Raw genomic sequence first — 20,068 nt, 5'->3', positions numbered from 1 at the left:
TTTTAACAGATATTTCTTTCTTCACTTTTTTTAAAGAAATTTATTTTTTATTTATTATTTATTTAAAGATGACAAACTCTTAGTTGTTTATTAGTACTCAAGTCTTTATTAGACTATTTATCTTTTCCCCTCCGGCGCTAAAGAGTCAAAACCACCAGACAAAAGAATAGTTTATTTCCACCGGCCTATAACGAACGTGTCAATAAGCCTGTACACTTACTTACACTATATATATTTATAGTTTAATACACACTCTGTTGTATTGTACATACCGTCCAGCATTGTCGACTACAACTCCTGCACGTTTTATATATTATATTATATATGTACATGTATATCTATATGTATTATTTTGCACTATTAATGTTTATTATTTACTGAAACACTTGGCTATAGACACTATATATTAATATATTAATAATAATATATATATATATATATTATATAATGATCTTATATTGATGGGCTTTTTTGTCAACTAAATGCACTAAGCCACTAAATAAATAGTCATTTTTATTACAATTATTAGCGTCACCAAATAAGCTATTTCATTAGAAGCAACGTTTTCCCAATCATCCATCTTTCCCACAGCGTTGAACGCATCATCAGACGGAGAGCAGCAGGTGTTTGGTTTCTATTTCAGGGGAAAGGGGGGTGGTGTCGCGATGTTTGAACGGCAAATCTCGCGTGGTTTCAAATCTAAAGCAAAACTGCTGTTTCATCGGAATTATTTATTAATTTAGACACAAGAGGGACTCAAAGAGCCACACATTGATTCAAAATTCACTAGAAAGAGGCTCAAAATGACTGCAAATCGAGGCACATTGTGCATGTTTGAGCATAGTGGGACTTTGGATTTGTCTTTTTGGATTTGTGCAAAACTCCTCATGCCATAATCTATAGACAAAAGACAAAAAAGAGCTAAATCTATTTAATATTTGACATTTCAAAAGGCAAAAATGTGTGACAAATCTATCTGAACATGAACTTGGTCTTTAACACATTTAAATCATTATCACATCAGTGTGATTACACGGTGATCACCTTTAAAGACACAAAGGGCACACACGGCTTCCTGTCACATTTTATTCATTATAAATGTTGTAATAAAACCATAATAACATGTACATAAAGACAACAACAGCCCAATTTATCACACTGTGTGAAGCACTGTTATGTTCCTCTTGCACTTTTTATGTATATTGTATATTCTCCTGTAAATGTAATATGTTTCAATGCTTGCGCTGTAGTTGGTTGTAATGTGCCCCAGCCACTATGTGAAAAACAAACATGTCAATTAAAGGTTTCCGGTGATTCGAGCTTGTAAAATAAATGGATTTCTTTTTTTTATGCAGTTAAAAAGTACACGTGACACGGGTACTCACCACCACCACACTCAAAGAAACGACTCATTGGATGAACTCAATTAAATTGTTGGCAGGTTTTCCATCCAATAATTATATGCAACTCCAACTCAAATTTAGCACATCAGTGCAATAAAATGTAATTAAGTTAGTCCAACTCATTTGTATCAAATACATCTCAAATAAAATTACGATATTCATTAAATTAAATGAATTTGTGTTTGTCCAACTCAAAATATATACCAACTAACTAAATATGCAAACTCCACACAGAAGAAACGCCCCAACTGGGAATTGAACCAACGGACCTTTGGCTTTGAGGCGACAGTGCTAGCCACTACACCACCATACAGCCCTGAAAGCGTCTTCACCTCATGTAAACAACTGATTTTCAGCTGGCGCATGCACAAAGGGTAGTCCCCAATGAAACACATTTATTTTGAGTTGATATGCACACCATCTAACCTAAATAAATCTAATAAATGAAAGTATTCATACATTTTGTGTTACACCCATTAAATATAAATATCTATTTTTGTAATTGATTTATTTAAATGTATCAAACAATATTTAAATGTGTCACCTCGAAGAAGGGCTTGAATCGTTTTTGTGAGTGTAACCTAAATAAATCTAATAAATGAAAGTATTCATACATTTTGTGTTACACCCATTCAATATAAATATCTTCGTTTTGTAATTGATTTATTTAAATGTATCAAACAATATTTAAATGTGTCACCTCTAAGAAGGGCTTGAATCGGTTTTTTGAGTGCAGTGAAGGGGCAGTGGGGTCACGCTGGTTCTTCACTAACCTTATTCCAATTGTCACACACCACCACCGTACATGATCGAAAACAACCTGATTACTCTCTTTCTTTCTTTTTATTTAAAAAAAGAAGTCCCATTCACAGTTTTAGAAAATCTGTCATTTTCTTATTTTGATGGTGCAGCTGCCCTTGATGTCCCTGAAGATGGCGCAGTCGAAGTCGACGATGAGGGTCTTCCTCCCCAGCTTGTAGGGGACGAGCGGGAACTTCACGCGGAATTGGGAATTTTTCTTAAGATCCGGAAGTCTGAAAACGACAAACAGGAACGCAGGAAGTTTGAATAATTATGATTATGATTTATTCACACGACACCTTGAAGATAATTCATCACCCCACCAGGTTGTTAGACACACACACACACACACTCTAACACACACAGTCACACACACACATACTCACACACTCTCACTCAGTCACACACACACACACACACACTCTCACTCAGTCACACACGCACACACACAAACACTCTCACACATCCTCACTCACAAACACACTTTCACACTCACACTGACAGACACACACACACACACACTCTCACACACACATACACTCACACACATACACAATCTTACAGGCAATTACACACACTTACACACACTCACACACACACACAGGCACACACTCACACACACTCTCACACACACTCACACACACAGACACACACACACACACACTCACTGGACTTTGAGCTCGTCGTGCATCAGGCCGCTGCCAGAGAGAGTGAGGCTGCAGTCCGTGAGCGTCTCGTTTACCGGGTTCCTGAACACAACCTCGCCTAGCACCCGGCGGTGCAGTCGGGCCCATTTACGAAGCTGGAGCACAAAATATAAACGATTATTACAACAATATTTATCTGTTTTTATGCCAACAAGTTTATAATGTCGAGATAAAACTTCTTATTGCAACACTGTGTTCATGTTATACTCATTTTATTGTCTCCCTGACTCCATATAAACCATGTAATGACAGGATAATGACCTCATTATACGTATGAAGTACAATTATGTATCGGTGAAATGTACTTAAAGTACCAAAAGTAAAAGTACTCATTGTGCAGTAAAATTTTCCTGTTATTGTTTCTTAAATGTTATAAAAAGAGACAGAGAGCTGGTTTTCAACCGCACAATAATTATCCTGTTTATTACAATAATAATACAATAATTTGACAGAATATTGTTTATAAATGTAATTTATATCTTAATAATATATATTTATTTATGTACACTAATAATGTTATTATTTAATTATATTACATTTTATTGATTATAAATAATTTTCTTGATTTAAAAAAATAAATAAATTATTAAGCTGTGAAATATGTATATATATATAATATATATATATTTATATCTATATATATATATATATATATCAGCTTTATATATTAAAATGTAATTTTAAATGAATAAAAGCTGTTTTACAGTTTAAACAAACAAATTTTTTAGTAGTTTGAGTTTTATCTGATACTTTACAGAAAATAAATCCTCAGCTGTCATCAGTTGCTTTGCCTTCAGACTCAGCTTCCCCCAAAGTGGACCGGCGGTTCGATGCTCATAATAAGTAATACTACACTTGTCATGACTAAATACCTGCCTACGACGTCAGCTGTAGTTTAGGGGAATGTTTCCACGTCTTAAAATCACGTCTTTATGACTTTAGAGACACGTTGATTGGTACTGACGTTGATGGTGATGGGAGGGTCGAGCAGCACGACGTCGTTCTCCGTCATGTAGATGTTGTCGGGCATCTCCATGTCCGTCACCACGGCCAAAAACTTCATGCTGTCGCAGCCCTTCATGGACTTATGGTAGTCCCGGAACCGGACCCGGATAGGGACGAACAGATCTGCGGGAGACAAGAGGCAGAACACAACATGTTAAAAGAAAAACACAGTATTTCCTCCCGTCCTGGTTTCATTTCTCAAGGTTCACCTTTCCCGGCCAGCAGCGTCTTCTCCTTCATCTTGCTCTTGATCTCCACGGCCGGGGAGCCGTTGTACCTCATGGATTTGACCCGGATGCTGACGGCCAACTGCCGGTCCACGGTGGAGATGCTCTGCATCACCAGCTTCAACCTCACGGCCTTGCCATTGGTGGGCGGAGTCACCTGCAGATGATGATGAAAGACGATGATGAAAAGGCGAAACACACACACACACACACAAACACACACACACACATTGAAACAAATCCAATTAGTTCCAGCTTTGATTAAGTTGATGCTTTTTTTTATTTGGGTGTTCTTTACTCCTCAATATAACAACGGGTAACCACTACAAGACGTGTTTTTTTAGGTTTGAAATATCCTGATTGTCGAATGTTCCACCTTTCCAATACGGATTCTATTTTTAATGAAATTAATTCACATTTTAAAATGCGGCAATTTAAATATTCAATCAAAAGAATTTACGGTGAAGAGAGTTGGAGGATAAAACGACGACGGCCACTTCAATCCAAAGGTACGAGCAAAGATTATTGAGGTATTCTGTCTTTTTGTTCTATTTCCTCCACATTTGAAAAGTAGAGACAGTATTTCCAACGTTTACTTCGTTCACTTTAAGGCGACTTCTGATGAGTTTTTTCGTTGTGAGTGTAAAGTTCAGTGTCATCTGCAAACATCCAGACTTTTCTAAGGGTGATAATTGACGTGCAACTTGTTCACAACAAAAGCAGGAACAAATAAAGTTGTATTTCATTAGAAATAAAAATACCAGAAACGAGGGGGGGGGGGACTGGAGACAGCAGCAAAAACTCCCCGGAGGGTTTCAAAGTGTGGACGTGGCGATTCCTGCTCCAGCTTTAGTAAACCCCACCGAGACGTCGCCTACGTTTTGTTTTAAATTAAAATATAGAAGAGCCAGCAAGACAAAAACATCGTACCGAACGTCACATTCAGGGGTCTAAAAGGGAAACTTGAGTTTTCCGTGACGCACCTCTTCAAAATGCATGTGGACCGGATCTGGCTCCGGCAGAGCTGAACCTCGGGGTCCCGAGCCCCCCGAGACCTCGTCTTCGTCGTCACTCTCAGTGTCCGACTCTTCGTCCGACTCTTCGTCCTCCTCGCCGTCCACCAGCTCCTCGACGTCCACGTTCCCGTCGGCGCCCTCGTTCCATTCTTCGTCTCCTTCCGTCTCTCCGTCCTTGTCGTCGTCGTCCTCGCTCTCGACCGCGACGGCCTTGTCGGAGTAGTCTCTGGTCCGCGCGTATTGAAAGACGGACCTCTCCTTATCGGACCCTGTGAAGATGGGGATTCAGTCAATTTCCTAAAAACTACGAGAGACTCCTTTACAGCCGACGTTAAAAACGGCGCTGGCGCTTAGTTGAACTAGCGTAGCATAAATGCGTGGTGGAATTAGCACGCTAACTAGAGAACCGCCGGGTATTTCGGTAGCTTGCGAATTCCGCCGCGCAACACGGGTTACAGAACATTGTGTGAATGAAGTTGTGGCGTATCTGGTGCGAGGCGCGTATCCACGCCGAGACGAGAGCGGGAAGGAAGCATGTAACGGCGGGCTAGCTAACGCGCTACCTTGCTACCATTCCACTGTGCTTTCATGCTAACATTACACGTCATTTAGCTAACGCTTTTATCCAAAGCAACTTACAATCATGTTACATTCATACACCGTAGTCACAGCCACAGGGAGCAACTCAGGGTTAAGTCTCTTGCTCAAGAACACATAGACTAGTGCGGGTGTTGAACCGCCAACCTCCTGATTGAAAGACGGACCTGCTAACCACTGACCCAAAATCGCCCTAACATTACACTGTTTATAGAAAATTATCGACGTCCCATAGAGGAAAAAATGGCGGGAGCTCTGCAGACTAGCGCGCTAACTAGCCGCTAACTAGCGTGCTAACTAGCCGCCTACAGAGATGGACAAGCTAACAAGTCTCCTCCGGGCCTTCTGTCTCGAGAGAAACTCGTATTTTCTTGAGTCACAAGTTAACTAAAACTTGCTTAACCAACAAGCTCGGAGAATTCTTCTTCTTCTTCCCGACTACGTCCTGTTAACTAGCAGAACAAAGGTCTGAAGGCATCTCTAGGCGTTTGTGTGCGTCAGGCGGACCGACCCTCTTTGTGCTTGTAGCTGCTGGTGATGTCAATCCTCTTATTGGAGCCGACAGCCTTGGTGGAGATGTTCTGACCGACTCTCTTGGTATCGGAATAGATCTTCTTCTTTGTTCCGTCAGCTTTCACCTGATGGGAAAAACACCAACGCGGACATTAGAGACAACAAAAACACTTCCGCCTTCTTATCTCGCACTCAATCACTGAATGTGACGTGCGGCGGCTTTTAAAGCTGCGCACTGACCAGCCAGTCGATGCAGTCGGCGTTGACCTCGGCGTAGACGAACGGGATGTCGTATCTGAGGTCCGTCTGTCCGTTCAGGATGGAGGTGACCGACGTGGGACCGCAGCAGTAAATACCTGCAGGAGGAGAGACGTTAGTGCATTGAAACGGAGTCTCAAGCTCCGGTAGATCCTTGAGACTCCTTTAAGCCAAATTAAAGGATTTTCAACGGGCCACGTGGTCGTTGAATTAGGAACGACGACTGGGAATATAGAAGTTTAAAGGGGCTTTCAAAACAACAACAATACATTGAAGGAAAAAAACCAAACATTTGGAGTTTGTCCTCCTGGTGGATCATTTGAGGATTTCACATTTTGCTCCGTGAAACTGTGGTTCACCATCGTCGGACATTTTATAGGCTTGAATAATTAATTTAAGTATTTCGCTGAGGGCCACGACAAAGCATACAAGAGGCAACATTTGAATAAGTGACTAATCAAGGGGGGTTGGGGGAGTTGGGAATGCAAATTGGATCAACCGTGTGTTTGAGAGTAGCAGAGGCATAACTAACACTCTTTTTGTTGCACTTCCTTGTGTTTTACTTTACATACTTCCATTAAAAATATTTGTTTTTTGCTGAAAGGATGCTGATGAGTCTCCTCGTCTATCACACATTTCATCTAAAGAACTACATCCTTTTTGAGGATATTCATTCATCCGAATGTTTCATTACTGTTTGATCTTGCTGGAAAACTTCACGTCAAAATTTCCTCTTGAGCACAATATGAAAATCCTTCGAAAAACATTGATCTCTCTCCTGGTAGAAACACGTTGTGTGGCGTAAACGAGTCGGTACCTTCGCTCTTCTCTTGTGGCGTCGGATCCAGAACTTGCCAGCCGTCGTACTTGCCGTCCTCGTCCAGGTCCGGTCTCCTCATCCACGCCTCCACCCACACATGGAAGTTCCTTTAAAAAAGACAAAAAACAACATTCGGGACGTGCCGCAGTGCAGTCGATCTACAAATACACCACTAGGGGTGCTGTATTAAACAATAAAGGTCTGGAATACTCTTCTAAGAGACCATATGGACAAGTGTTCAGACTTAAAGCGTCTTAAAGCATCTTTGAGTACTTTGAAAAGCACTTTAAAAATGCAATGCATTCTTCTTCTTATTGTTTTTCAAGAAGTTATTATTTTAGATTTTCCGCCATTTTTAATTTAGTAACAAACACTTTTTTTTAAACTTCTCCTAAACGCTTGGTCCGAATCATACACAATTTACTTTGGTCCATTATTGGTTCAATGCCATCATACAGTATATCTTTGAAAGATTGTTGATATCTCATTGCGTTCAGAGAATATGGACTAATGAACATCCAAGGGGTGTGGCCTAATATGTAAAGACACGTAACTTCCAAATGACTTGGCCTATCTTCACCAAATTACCAGCCTATGTCCAAATGGCATCCCTTAACCTTCCTTAATTGTTTTTCATAAACCGGCCGGCACCCCCGACGTGCGAAGGAGGAACGAGGACCCGCACATCGCTGCTTGCAGCTTTAATTATTATTAATCATAATGTGTGTTCTTGAGAGATTTTCCTTGATGTGCTTTTGAACAAGTGACTGAAAAGAAGCTCTCAGGGCCAAACCACCACACCCAAACATGTTTAATGTTATTATAGCTGCAGTCACACGGGTGGTGTTGGCGTGACAATTGGCCTGAGATGTTGATCTAATAAAACTGCTTTCAGTTAAGAGTTTGGCAGAATGCAGAATGAGTTCACGGCCTGGAGACTTTTGGCCTGATAACTCATCGGCGTTTAATCTTTGCGTGACTTTAATCAATAACCCGAACGGATCACATGTTAAAAAACCCACGGATAATTATCAACCGAGCTCAGCTCATTGGTTGCTTTTATAGCCTCGTTTTCAGCTGGAAAAACAGGAGGAAGAAAGAAAAAAAACACAAACAATAGAGTGAATATTGATTCATCAGGTTAAAACAAAACTCCTCCAAATAATGAATGTACCATAACGACTGAAAAGAGTATAAAATGTAAAAAGTTTTGTGTTAAGAGTTTCCGTTAAACACAAATGGACAAAAAAAAGTGAGTTATTGCAGGTTTAAAGTAAAAATCTTTTCATTTTTACTGTGTTATCCAGGTTAAAAGTGTTTTATTCTGGCCCTCAGGCTGCTTCCACTATCTCCGCTGCAAAACCAGCACATTTCTAAATCCTGCAACCCAAACGGGCCACGACGTCAGAGAGCTAGATGTCGTGTTCTAACTTAAAGGGGGCTCTGCATTGAAGCACTGTGTGTGTGTGTGTGTGTGTGTGTGTCTCACCACACGCTGTCGGGGGACGGTCTCTCTCTGACTCCGTAGTCGGCGTGAAACATGTCGATGATGAGGTTCTTGTTGTTGTCGTGGGCGGACTGGAAGTTGCTGACCACGCGGCACGGCACGCCGAGCAGGCGCATCACTGGAGACGTGAGCCAAAATAATCAACATGACAACCGTTCCCAAAAACTAGAGCCATTTACCTAATCATACAATGAGTCTTGTTTTCTCTTTGCACGTACATGATCAATGTCAACTTCATGAGTCATGAGTTTTTGCATCCATGAAAATTGATGTGTGTGTGTGTGTGTGTTTGTTTTACAGATCTTGTGGGGACCTGCATCCGTTTACACACTCACATTGTGGGGACTCACTGTCCCTTTGGGGACCAAATGACCCCCAGAACATACATCATTACATTTAGGTGGATATTTGTGTTTAGGGTTGTGTTGAGGTCACAGTTGGTATCAGGATTAGACACGTAGAGTTTAAGGTCAGAGCTAGACCTGTTTTTCACGATGTCGAAATCACAACACATTCAGACTTAAAAACAACACACACACACACACACACACACACGTACCTGCACAAATGAAACAGAAGTAGAGTAAACAACATTCTTGGCACACTGCTTTAGAACCGACACGCCAAATGAGAGAACTATTTGATTGGCAGAGAATCAAATAGTTATTTTTCGGCTGTGTGTAACAGGCTGAAGCTACAATAATCCTCAAAGATTTACTGTACATGATCAATGTCAACTCCATGAGTCATGTGATGTGACGTTCACGGCTGCTCTCCCACGCTGCAGGGGGGAAGTGTCGATGTGCGAGATGATCCTCACAAATCGACGCCATTGTTGTGATTTTTTAAACGTTTACACACGATGAGGTCATAGGAGTTGGACGTTATTGACAGTTACCTGAACACATCACACCGGCGAACACCCAGCATTGCCCGTACTTGACCCGGCGGCAGAAGTTGTTGAGCCAGTGCTTGAGGATGGCGTGACTGCCGGACCAATGAGACGGCTGGAAGCCGAAGTCGTACGAACCGTCCCAGCGTCCCATCAGGACCCCGCTGTCGTCTTGACTGTTGATCTGACGGAAAACAAAAAGAAGATTCTCATCGTTAAAATCACGAACTTTGGACTCTTTACGAATTACCCCCCAAAAACTGGGACACATGGGTGTTATTTGTCTTAATATACTTTTAACATCTAATATCTTGTTATTGAGCTTTTTATTGGCACAAATGTTTACACAACTATTATCTGCTTTCAATTGCCGAAGAACTTCTAGTTAAATTAAAAGTTAAACTGGAGGCTTTGATCTAATGGTTAATTATAAAGTGAGAAAATAAGGGTTTGTGTTCTTTCTATGAATCCATTAAGTTGTGAATGTTGTGTATTCATAATTATTTGTATTATTATGGATTAATTTGCCGATTGTGTTTTTTGATTGATTGTTAATAAACTCGACAAACTTGTCTCAGCTGTACTTTACATTTTAATTTTAATTAAATTGAGAACAACGCCTCATGTTTTATAAATGTCTGTCATTTTTTTTGCTCCTAATTAAAGATGATAAAATGTATTGAAGTTGAAAGCTGATATTAATATTTACCTGTGGAAAGAAAAGACTAAAGTAAAGTCCAAGTACCCCGATTGAGTAGATCACACGGGGGTTGTTAGTTTGAATCCTACCATGGCGCTGACCACGCGGCCGACGTAGATGGGGTTGCAGCGAGCGGCGACGTCGTCGGCCGGGTCCAGGAGGTGTTTGTGGTTGAGGTCCAAGATCTTCAAACTGATTTCCACCATCTTGTACTCAAACTGAACAGAAGGAAGAGAGAAGATGCTCCAGAGTCGTGGTCTTCATTCATTAATATCATTAAAAACACTGCGTTCAATCTCCTCAAATTCAAAGTTTGGTTGCTCATATTCAGACATTGTAGTTTAGGATTCAAGAATACTAAAATATTTCTTATATTATATATAATATATGGCATATATGTGTCATTTTATTCTACTGTACATTTGGGCCATTTTATTTTGCGTCCATGAAAATCGATATGTGTAAGTGTTTGTTTTACACATGTTGTGGGGACCTGCATCTGTTTACACACTCACATCGTGGGGACTCACTGTCCCTTTGGGGAAAAAATGACCCCCAGAACATAAATCATTACATTTAGGTGAAGATTTGTGATTAATTTATGTTGAGGAAGAGGTTCGGATTAGGATTAGACAAGGTCAGAGTTAGGCTAAATCTATGGGAAATGAATGCAAGTCTATGGAAAGTCCTCTGTCGTGATGGAAACAGGACTGTGTGTGTGAGTGTGTGTGTGTGTCAGTGTGTGTGTGTGTGTGTGTGTGTGTGTGAGAGAGAGAGTACCTGTCCAAAGTCCCAGTCAAGAGGAATGATGTAGTTATTACTTCCTTTGTAGATTACTCCGTTTTCATTCAGCACATACTCATTTATCTCCTCCACATCCTTCATATACACCCAGTCATCTACGGAGACATGATATGATTCACAGTATTAATACGTCACTGAAGTAAAAGTCCTGCCTTTTTTTAAGTCTTACTTTTGGCAAAAAAAGACCTGATCATTATCCCTAAAATGTACTTAATGTATCAAAAGTAGCAGGAAGCAGAAAGCTGTGTTTGATTGCAAAGTACGCAATCGAGGTATTTGTACTTTACTTCAGTGTTTTCTTTTCATGCAACTTTCTACTTCTTCTTTATTACATTTCAGACATGGAAATATTAATAGCACCGTTCTACTTTAATACATTTATCATCTTTAATTATGAGCTAATTAAGATATTGTGCAAAAAAAGACACGCGTTTATAAAACATGATGCTTTGCTCTATATTAAACTTAAATTATTAACAACCAATCCAAAAAGTAAATTAATCCTTAAGAAAATAATTATATATACACATTGTTCTCCATTTGGTACTTTTACTTTTGATACTTAAAGCACATTTCCCACTAAATTAACCCTTAAATGAGTGTTTCTCGGGTGTGGTTTTGGTGTACGAGGCGTACCGGGGCACCAGGGGTTGTAGAGCACCACCAGCTTGGCCAGCGGGTTGTTCTTGTCCCCGAGTACCTCCGTCAGGTTGAACTCCCCGATGGGCCCGGCGGCCGGCGGCGTGATGCGGAGCGACATGAGGCCCGTCACCTTGGAGACGTGCCCTTGAAGCTCCACCTTCCACACGGCCTTCGCTGATGGATGTTGATCTGTGCGCTCTGGGAGACTGAAGATGGACAGCGTCCCCTGCTCCTTCGTCGGATGTTCTCCTGCAGAAAGAAGCCGGACATTTATTCACCGTCGTAAACAATACTGTTGTAGTTTTTTTGAAAATAATTGAACAATATGAGCTTAAATGCTGATAATTCACGTTCTGGACAGAAATCCATTGAGAACATCAACAAACAAATAGTGCTGAAGCTTCCCGGCACAGATTCCCACATGTGCATTTAACTTGATCGAAAATGCCATTAAACCCAATAATGCAACAAAATAATAATTATGTAAATTACATTTCCCAAAACTGCCCAAAACAATTAGGCTGTACGCTCACAGAAATCTGACAGGACAGTTCCCAACAATCTAAAAGTTTCTGGTTTTAAGTGTGATTAAATATTAAAGTTTACTGTTTCATTTATCTCATAAAAAAATAGGATATATATATATATATATATTAAAAAATATATTTTAAAAATATATTAAAACAAATTATATATATATATATATATATTACAACAAATATATTAAAAAAGAATATATATATAAAGAAATATATATATATATATATATACAGGACTGTCTCAGAAAATTAGAATATTGTGATAAAGTTCTTTATTTTCTGTAATGCAATTAAAAAAACAAAAATGTCATGCATTCTGGATTCATTACAAATCAACTGAAATATTGCAAGCCTTTTATTCTTTTAATATTGCTGATTATGGTTTACAGCTTAAGAAAACTCTAAAATCCTATCTCATAAAATTTTAATATTTCCTCAGACCAAGTTAAAAAAAGATTTATAACAGCTGAGTGTTTGTCAAGGCTCAGGAAACCCTTGCAGGTGTTTCGAGTTAATTAGACAATTCAAGTGATTTGTTTAATACCCTACTAGTATACTTTTTCATGATATTCTAATATTTAGAGATAGGATATTTGAGTTTTCTTAAGCTGTAAGCCATAATCAGCAATATTAAAAGAATAAAAGGCTTGCAATATTTCAGTTGATTTGTAATGAATCCAGAATGCATGACATTTTTGTTTTTTGAATTGCATTACAGAAAATAAAGAACTTCATCACAATATTCTAATTTTCTGAGACAGTCCTGTATATATATATAATGTATCATCCTCATCATCTACAATATTTTATTGTATTACATTATTGATAGATGTATGACATTATTGTTTTTTTATGACATTTTAAAATCAGTACCTACAAACAAAATGAGTTTTGATTCAACGACTCCTCAAAACGAGTGACACCGACCTGTCGCTGCTCTGATGGTGAGCGAGTCACGTTTCAGGTCGAAAGGTCGCTTCAGATCCAGGGTCAGTTTGAAGGGCTGGCCTCGCCGCACAATCAGCTCCTTCACTGAGATGTCATCGGTGTGGTGTGAACCGTTGTTGGTCTCACAGTGGAGGTCCACCCGGTTAAAGACTGAAAGAAGAACAGACATGAACACCTAATATGAAGTGCCACAGGGCTCCATCATGGATCCCCTACTTTTTAATCCCTTTTTATATTTATATTAAGTTTAGTATATATATACACTACCGTTCAAAAGTTTGGGATCACTTAGAAATGACTTTATTTTTCAAAGAAAAGCACTGTTTTTTCAATAAAGATAACATTAAATTAATCAGAAATACACTCTCTACATTGTTAATGTGGTAAATGACTATTCTAGGTGGAAGTGTCTGGTTTCTAATGAAATATCTCCATAGGTGTATAGAGGCCCATTTACAGCAACTATCACTCCAGTGTTCTAATGGTACATTGTGTTTGCTAATCGCCTTAGAAGACTAATGTCTGATTAGAAAACCCATGCAATTATGTTAGCACAGCTGAAAACAGTTATGCTGGTGATATAAGCTATACAACTGGCCTTCCTTTGAGCTTGAAGTTTGTAGAACAAAATTAATATTTCAAATATTAATCATTATTTCTAACCTTGTCAATGTCTTGACTATATTTTATATTCATTTGATAAATAAAAGTGTGATTTTTCATGGAAGACACGAAATTGTCTGGGTGATCCCAAACTTTTGAACGGTAGTGTATATATATATATATATATATATATATATATATATATATATAATAAAAGCTATATATATAAAAGCTAAATATATATAAAGCTATATATATATATAGAGAGAGAGAAATTCAAATATTTACATATATATATAAAAAGATAAATATATATATGTATATATATATATATATATATAGATAAAGCTATATATACATATCGATATAAAAAGCTAAATATATATAAAAAGCTAAGAGATTAAATCTACAAAAACTGTGATACAACTTTGGTGGATTTTAAAACATGTAAGATGTGGAGCATTTGAGCCTTGGCTCATTGTTGTTGTTTTATCATAACTAGGGCTGCAACTAACGATTATTTTGATAATCGATTAATCGGTTTATTATTCTATCGATTAATCGATTAATCGGATAAAAAAACAAAAACACTTTAATTTTCAACCCTTTATTCAAAACAGGGTCCGTACGGTCATGGAAAACCTGGAAAAGTCATGGAGTTTTTAAATGGCTATTAGCAGGCCTAGAAAAGTAATTGAAAAAAATAAAATCCCAAAATATTTGGAAAAGTAATGCAAATGTGTTTTATTCACATTTTAATTTACACGGTATATATACGTTATGCTTTGGAATTCTCATTGTTAGTTTAAATACTACATCTTCTCACTTTGTCACGTATAGACAGAGTTTTCACAAAATGTTTAATCATGGAAATTTGGTTTAGTCATGGAAAGGTCCTGGAGACCCACTGGTCACCATGGTGATGAACCTGTTCACTGGTCACCATGGTGATGAACCAGTCAGAAACAGACTGACAGCTTTCCTCTCCTGAGCAGTGGTCCCCATGTGGACCCCTGAACAATATCAGAGACGCGTTCCGATTTATTATTTTTTTCACCTGACGTGTCGCGTCTCGGCCAATCAGCGTTCAGATGTCGACAGCGTTTGGGAAGTTAGGTTAGCTTGAATGTTAGTCCGCTACATCTGCTGCCGTCACGCTGCACGGTGTAGCGATGCTAACAAAGTACGTTAAAAACGATGTGATTTAGCATATTTTTAGTATCGATACTTCATTAAAAGAGCGATCAGAGCGCACGCGCTGCTCCGCTCCGTTAAATGTCTGCGCGCGCAGCGCACACAGCGAGTGGCGTCGTGGCTTATCTCCGTTGCCTTTCTCCGTGGAAAAATATTTTCCGCTATCCGCCACGGAATAAATAACCACGTTTTCTACGTTATACTCTTGTGGAAATGCCACACACGTCGTGACGTGTAGCGCCCTGGTGTCTGGGTTCATGACGTCACCCGGAGGCGCACTCAGCTCCGTGAATGTCTCCGACTACGTGAATGACTTCCGCATCCAGCGCCACGTGAGCAGCAGCAGCCAATTAGATTCATCAACAGCGGAGCAGCTCAGCGCTGATTGGCTCTCACAACGCAGCGTTCAGTCTCTCACTCCGCTCTTGTTTCTCCTGCGCCGCTCTGCGCTCAACTCAACTTTGTTTATACTCCGTGACTTATTGAACGCCGTAATAATCGCGCGACACAACGAATCGATAATGAAATTCGTTGCCAACTATTTTAATAATCGATTTTTATCGATTTTATCGATTCGTTGTTGCAGCCCTAATCATAACCATCATCATCATCATCATCATCACTATAGTGTTGAATCAAAGCAGCTCGGGACACAAACATGCCCCTCATTGCACACAACAACAAAACAGCTTCTTTATTCTTTTCGTATTTTTTTAGTTTTCTTTTTTTAATTCTCTTGCAGCTCTGCGCATGCGCGGTTTGTGCGCACACCAGACATACAGTTTATAAATCATTGGATCGAAGTGATGAGGCGCGTGATCCATAAAGGTTTGGCACAACACGACTCCACACCTGTAAAAACAAATATAATATATATCTATATATACACATGGAGGAGTTAGATGATGAGGAGCTCGTGTTTTCTTCGTATTATTATTTCAGGAGGCGCGCGCGCGGGAATCTTAATTTTCATAAGCAGTATAAGTTCGACCGACACGGATCTCCTGAGTGTACTCACGGGATTGTTCTGTCATCTCTGCAGAAGTCTCTCCGGTCTCCTCGTCTCTGCAGAAGGTTCTCCTCTTTAAACACCAGCCGATGTGACGCCGCGTGACGCGCGCGCTCGCAGGGAAGTCAGCGGCGCGTGAACAGGTGTGTGCGTGTGTATGTGTGTGTCTGTGTGTGTGCGTGGGGGGGGGGTTACTCACCGGCCCCACCTCACCGCACCTCAGAGGAGCACGCGTTGTTAACCTCTTCCTGGCTGCGAGGCAGTGATAGATGGCGCTTTAGACGGTGTCGAGGGTGGTCAAACTACGGCCCGCCGTTCTTGAGTCTAAGCCTGAGACTAAGTCTGAGGATGAGTTGGAGCTTGAGATTCAGCTTGAGTCTGAGTCTGAGACTGAACCTGAGTTTGAGTCTTGAGTCGGGTTGAGTCTGACTCTGAGTCGGGTTAAGCCTGACATGTGAGCCAGGTTGAGCCTGACTTTGAGTCGGGTTGAGTCTGACTTTGAGTCAGGTTAAGCCTGACATGTGAGTCGGGTTGAGCCTGACTTTGAGTCGGGTTGAGCCTGACTTTGAGTCAGGTTGAGCCTGACTTTGAGTCGGGTTGAGTCTGACTTTGAGTCAGGTGGAGCCTGAGTATGAGTCAGGTGGAGCCTGAGTATGAGCCTGAGGTTGAACCTGAGTTTGAGTCAGGTTGAGCCTGACTTTGAGTCGGGCTGAGCCTGACTTTGAGTAAGGTTGAGCCTGACTTTGAGTCGGGTTGAGCCTGAGTATGAGCCTGAGGTTGAACCTGAGTCTGAGTCGGGTTGAGCCTGACTTTGAGTCGGGTTGAGCCTGACTTTGAGTCGGGCTGAGCCTGACTTTGAGTAAGGTTGAGCCTGACTTTGAGTCGGGTTGAGCCTGAGTATGAGCCTGAGGTTGAACCTGAGTCTGAGTCAGGTTGAGTCTGACTTTGAGTCGGGTGGAGCCTGAGTATGAGCCTGAGGTTGAACCTGAGTTTGAGTCAGGTTGAGCCTGACTTTGAGTCGGGCTGAGCCTGACTTTGAGTAAGGTTGAGCCTGACTTTGAGTCGGGTTGAGCCTGACTTTGAGTAAGGTTGAGCCTGACTTTGAGTCGGGCTGAGCCTGACTTTGAGTCAGGTTGAGTCTGACTTTGAGTCTGAGGTTGAACCTGAGTCTGAGTCAGGTTGAGTCTGACTTTGAGTCGGGTGGAGCCTGAGTATGAGCCTGAGGTTGAACCTGAGTTTGAGTCGGGTTGAGTCTGACTTTGAGTCAGGTTGAGTCTGACTTTGAGTCAGGTTGAGTCTGACTTTGAGTCGGGCTGAGCCTGACTTTGAGTCAGGTTGAGTCTGACTTTGAGTCGGGTGGAGCCTGAGTATGAGCCTGAGGTTGAACCTGAGTCTGAGTCAGGTTGAGTCTGACTTCAGGTTGAGTCTGACTTTGAGTCAAGTTGAGCCTGACTTTGAGTCGGGTTGAGTCTGACTTTGAGTCAGGTTGAGTCTGACTTTGAGTCAGGTTGAGTCTGACTTTGAGTCGGGTTGAGCCTGACTTTGAGTCGGGTTGAGCCTGACTTTGAGTCGGGTTGAGCCTGACTTTGAGTCGGGTGGAGCCTGACTTTGAGTCGGGTTGAGCCTGACTTTGAGTCAGGCTGAGCCTGACTTTCGAGAGTCTCGTCTGGCTGCAGCAGTCGTACCGCGGGTGAAGAGCTTTGATTCATCGCCTATCGGCATCTGAAGGATAAATTGCAGGTGAATTGGCAACAGAAGAGAATGCAGAGCCACACCTACACACACCCACACACACACCCACACACACACCCACACACACCTACACACACCCACACACACACCCACACACCCACACATTCAATACCATCATCCCCTCCAGACTCGTCTCGAAGCTCGTGGACCTGGGACTCAGCACCTCCCTATGCAAATGGGTCTTCGACTTCCTGACGGGGAGGCCACAGGTGGTGAGAATCGGTGACCGCACCTCATCTACAATCATCACCAACACAGGCACCCCCCAGGGCTGTGTGCTCAGCCCCCTCCTGTTCTCCTTGTTCACACATGACTGTGTATGCACGCACAGCTCCAACCTCATTGTCAAGTTGCTGATGACACAACCATTGTGGGCCTCATCACTGCCAATGATGAGTCAGCCTACAGAGAGGAGGTTGCTACCCTGACTACATGGTGTCAGGATAATAGCCTCTCTCTCGCAACATCAGCAAGACAAAGGAGATGATTGTGGACTTTAGGAGACGGCAGGTGGAGGAGCACGCACCCCTGCATATCAACGGTTCTGCAGTGGAAATGGTCAGCTGCTTCAGGTTCCTCGGGGTCAACATCAGCAACGACCTCACCTAGTCTGCTCACACAGACAAGGTGGTCAAAGCGGCCCGGAAGCGCCTCTTCTTCCTGAGGAGACTGAAGAAGTTTGGCATGGATTCGGTCATCCTCACCAATTTCTACAGATGCACAATAGAAAGCATCCTGACTGGGTGCATCACAGTGTGGGAGCTGCACAGCCAAGGACCGCAAGGCCCTACGCAGTGTGGTCAGGACTGGAGTTCATCATCGGTAGGGAGCTCCCAGCCCTGCAGGACACATACCGCACACGATGCCTCAGGAAGACTGGCAGGATCCTAAAGGACTGCCATCATCCAGCCTTCAGCCTGTTCACCCCGCTGCCTTCTGGAAGGCGGTCCGAGGATCCGGTCTCGCACACAGAGACTGGAGAACAGTTTCTTCCGAGAGCCATCAGGCTGCTCAATGGACACTGACACACGATCGACACTTTTGCACTCGACACTTTACACTCGTCACTTTACATACACTGTCACTTTCAGCCTTGTACTTACACTTACACTTTCTATTGCACTACCTGCTTTCACTTCCTGCTACTCCCATTTGTCTGTAGTCTAGTTATTATGTGTATTATATGTATATATGTTAGTATTATGTTCAGAGTTCTTGTACAGTGTGTATGTCATGTTATGTTATGTTATATTATGTTAGGCTATGGTAGTTGTTGTGTGGTGCCTTGTCCTAAGAATTTCAGTGCCCAGTCTGACCCTGTGTCATTCTGTGTATCTGACAATAAAAGACTTGACTTGACTTGACTTGACACACCCACACACACACCCACAACACCACACCACAAGTGAGACAGACAGACAGACCACAAGGAACCAAACGAAGGAAAGTAGTCCAACTCAGGTGTGTGTGTGTGGGGGGGGGGGGGAATCCAACTGGAATATGTTAATAAACTGGTTCATCAACATACGTTGAAGGGAGTGGAGTCAAACCTTAAAACTTTGTCAAACAGTATATCTTAAAGAGCTCAAATATCTCTCTGCTTCGTATAGGTGAAGGGCAACGTGGCAGCTCTGTGGCTTTGTGTCAAAGGCTACAGACTTATGGAAGTATTTCTTTCCCCTTTTATTCATAACAAGCACAACATCTTTTGTTTTGGTCTCTAACTCTTGGTGGAAACTATACAGCTGGAAAATCTGTTTATTTTCCATTTGTTTGATGAACAAGTTGCATTATTGATATGTATAAATATTTATCATATAAATATAATATATAAATATATATAGTATAAATATAAATAGTATAATTGATAAATATATAATTTATAATAACATATATAACTATTTATAATATAAATAATATATACACATATATATATAGATATATATGTATAATATATAACAATATAATATAAATATAATATACATATCTTTATACATATATAAATATGTAGAATATAAATATATATAGTATAAATATATAATTATATATATAATTATTTAGAATATAAATAGTATAACATATAAATATATAATATTTATAACTATTTATAATATAAATAATATATACACAC

The 20,068-nt window shown here is 40.8% G+C and overlaps 1 protein-coding gene across 1 annotated transcript; it reads right to left on the bottom strand.

Moving 5' to 3' along the window:
* Window positions 1-916: 916 nt before the first annotated feature.
* On the bottom strand, window positions 917-16,295 carry tgm8 (transglutaminase 8). Its single transcript, XM_056438526.1, has 15 exons — window positions 16,195-16,295; window positions 13,359-13,529; window positions 11,887-12,141; window positions 11,227-11,345; window positions 10,536-10,664; window positions 9,753-9,930; window positions 8,837-8,972; window positions 7,345-7,454; window positions 6,510-6,625; window positions 6,268-6,394; window positions 5,127-5,428; window positions 4,126-4,300; window positions 3,876-4,039; window positions 2,873-3,006; window positions 917-2,437 (listed from the first exon to the last, which is right to left on the bottom strand). The coding sequence occupies exons 1-15, from the start codon at window positions 16,208-16,210 to the stop codon at window positions 2,290-2,292; spliced, it is 2,280 nt and encodes a 759-aa protein (XP_056294501.1). The 5' UTR covers window positions 16,211-16,295; the 3' UTR covers window positions 917-2,289.
* Between the last annotated feature and the right edge of the window lie 3,773 nt (window positions 16,296-20,068).

This window comes from Pseudoliparis swirei, chromosome 18 (assembly GCF_029220125.1).
Source record: "Pseudoliparis swirei isolate HS2019 ecotype Mariana Trench chromosome 18, NWPU_hadal_v1, whole genome shotgun sequence".
NCBI lineage: Eukaryota > Metazoa > Chordata > Actinopteri > Perciformes > Liparidae > Pseudoliparis > Pseudoliparis swirei.
Note: the sequence above shows the minus strand (reverse complement) of the source record. Positions and strands in the feature narration are given on the sequence as shown.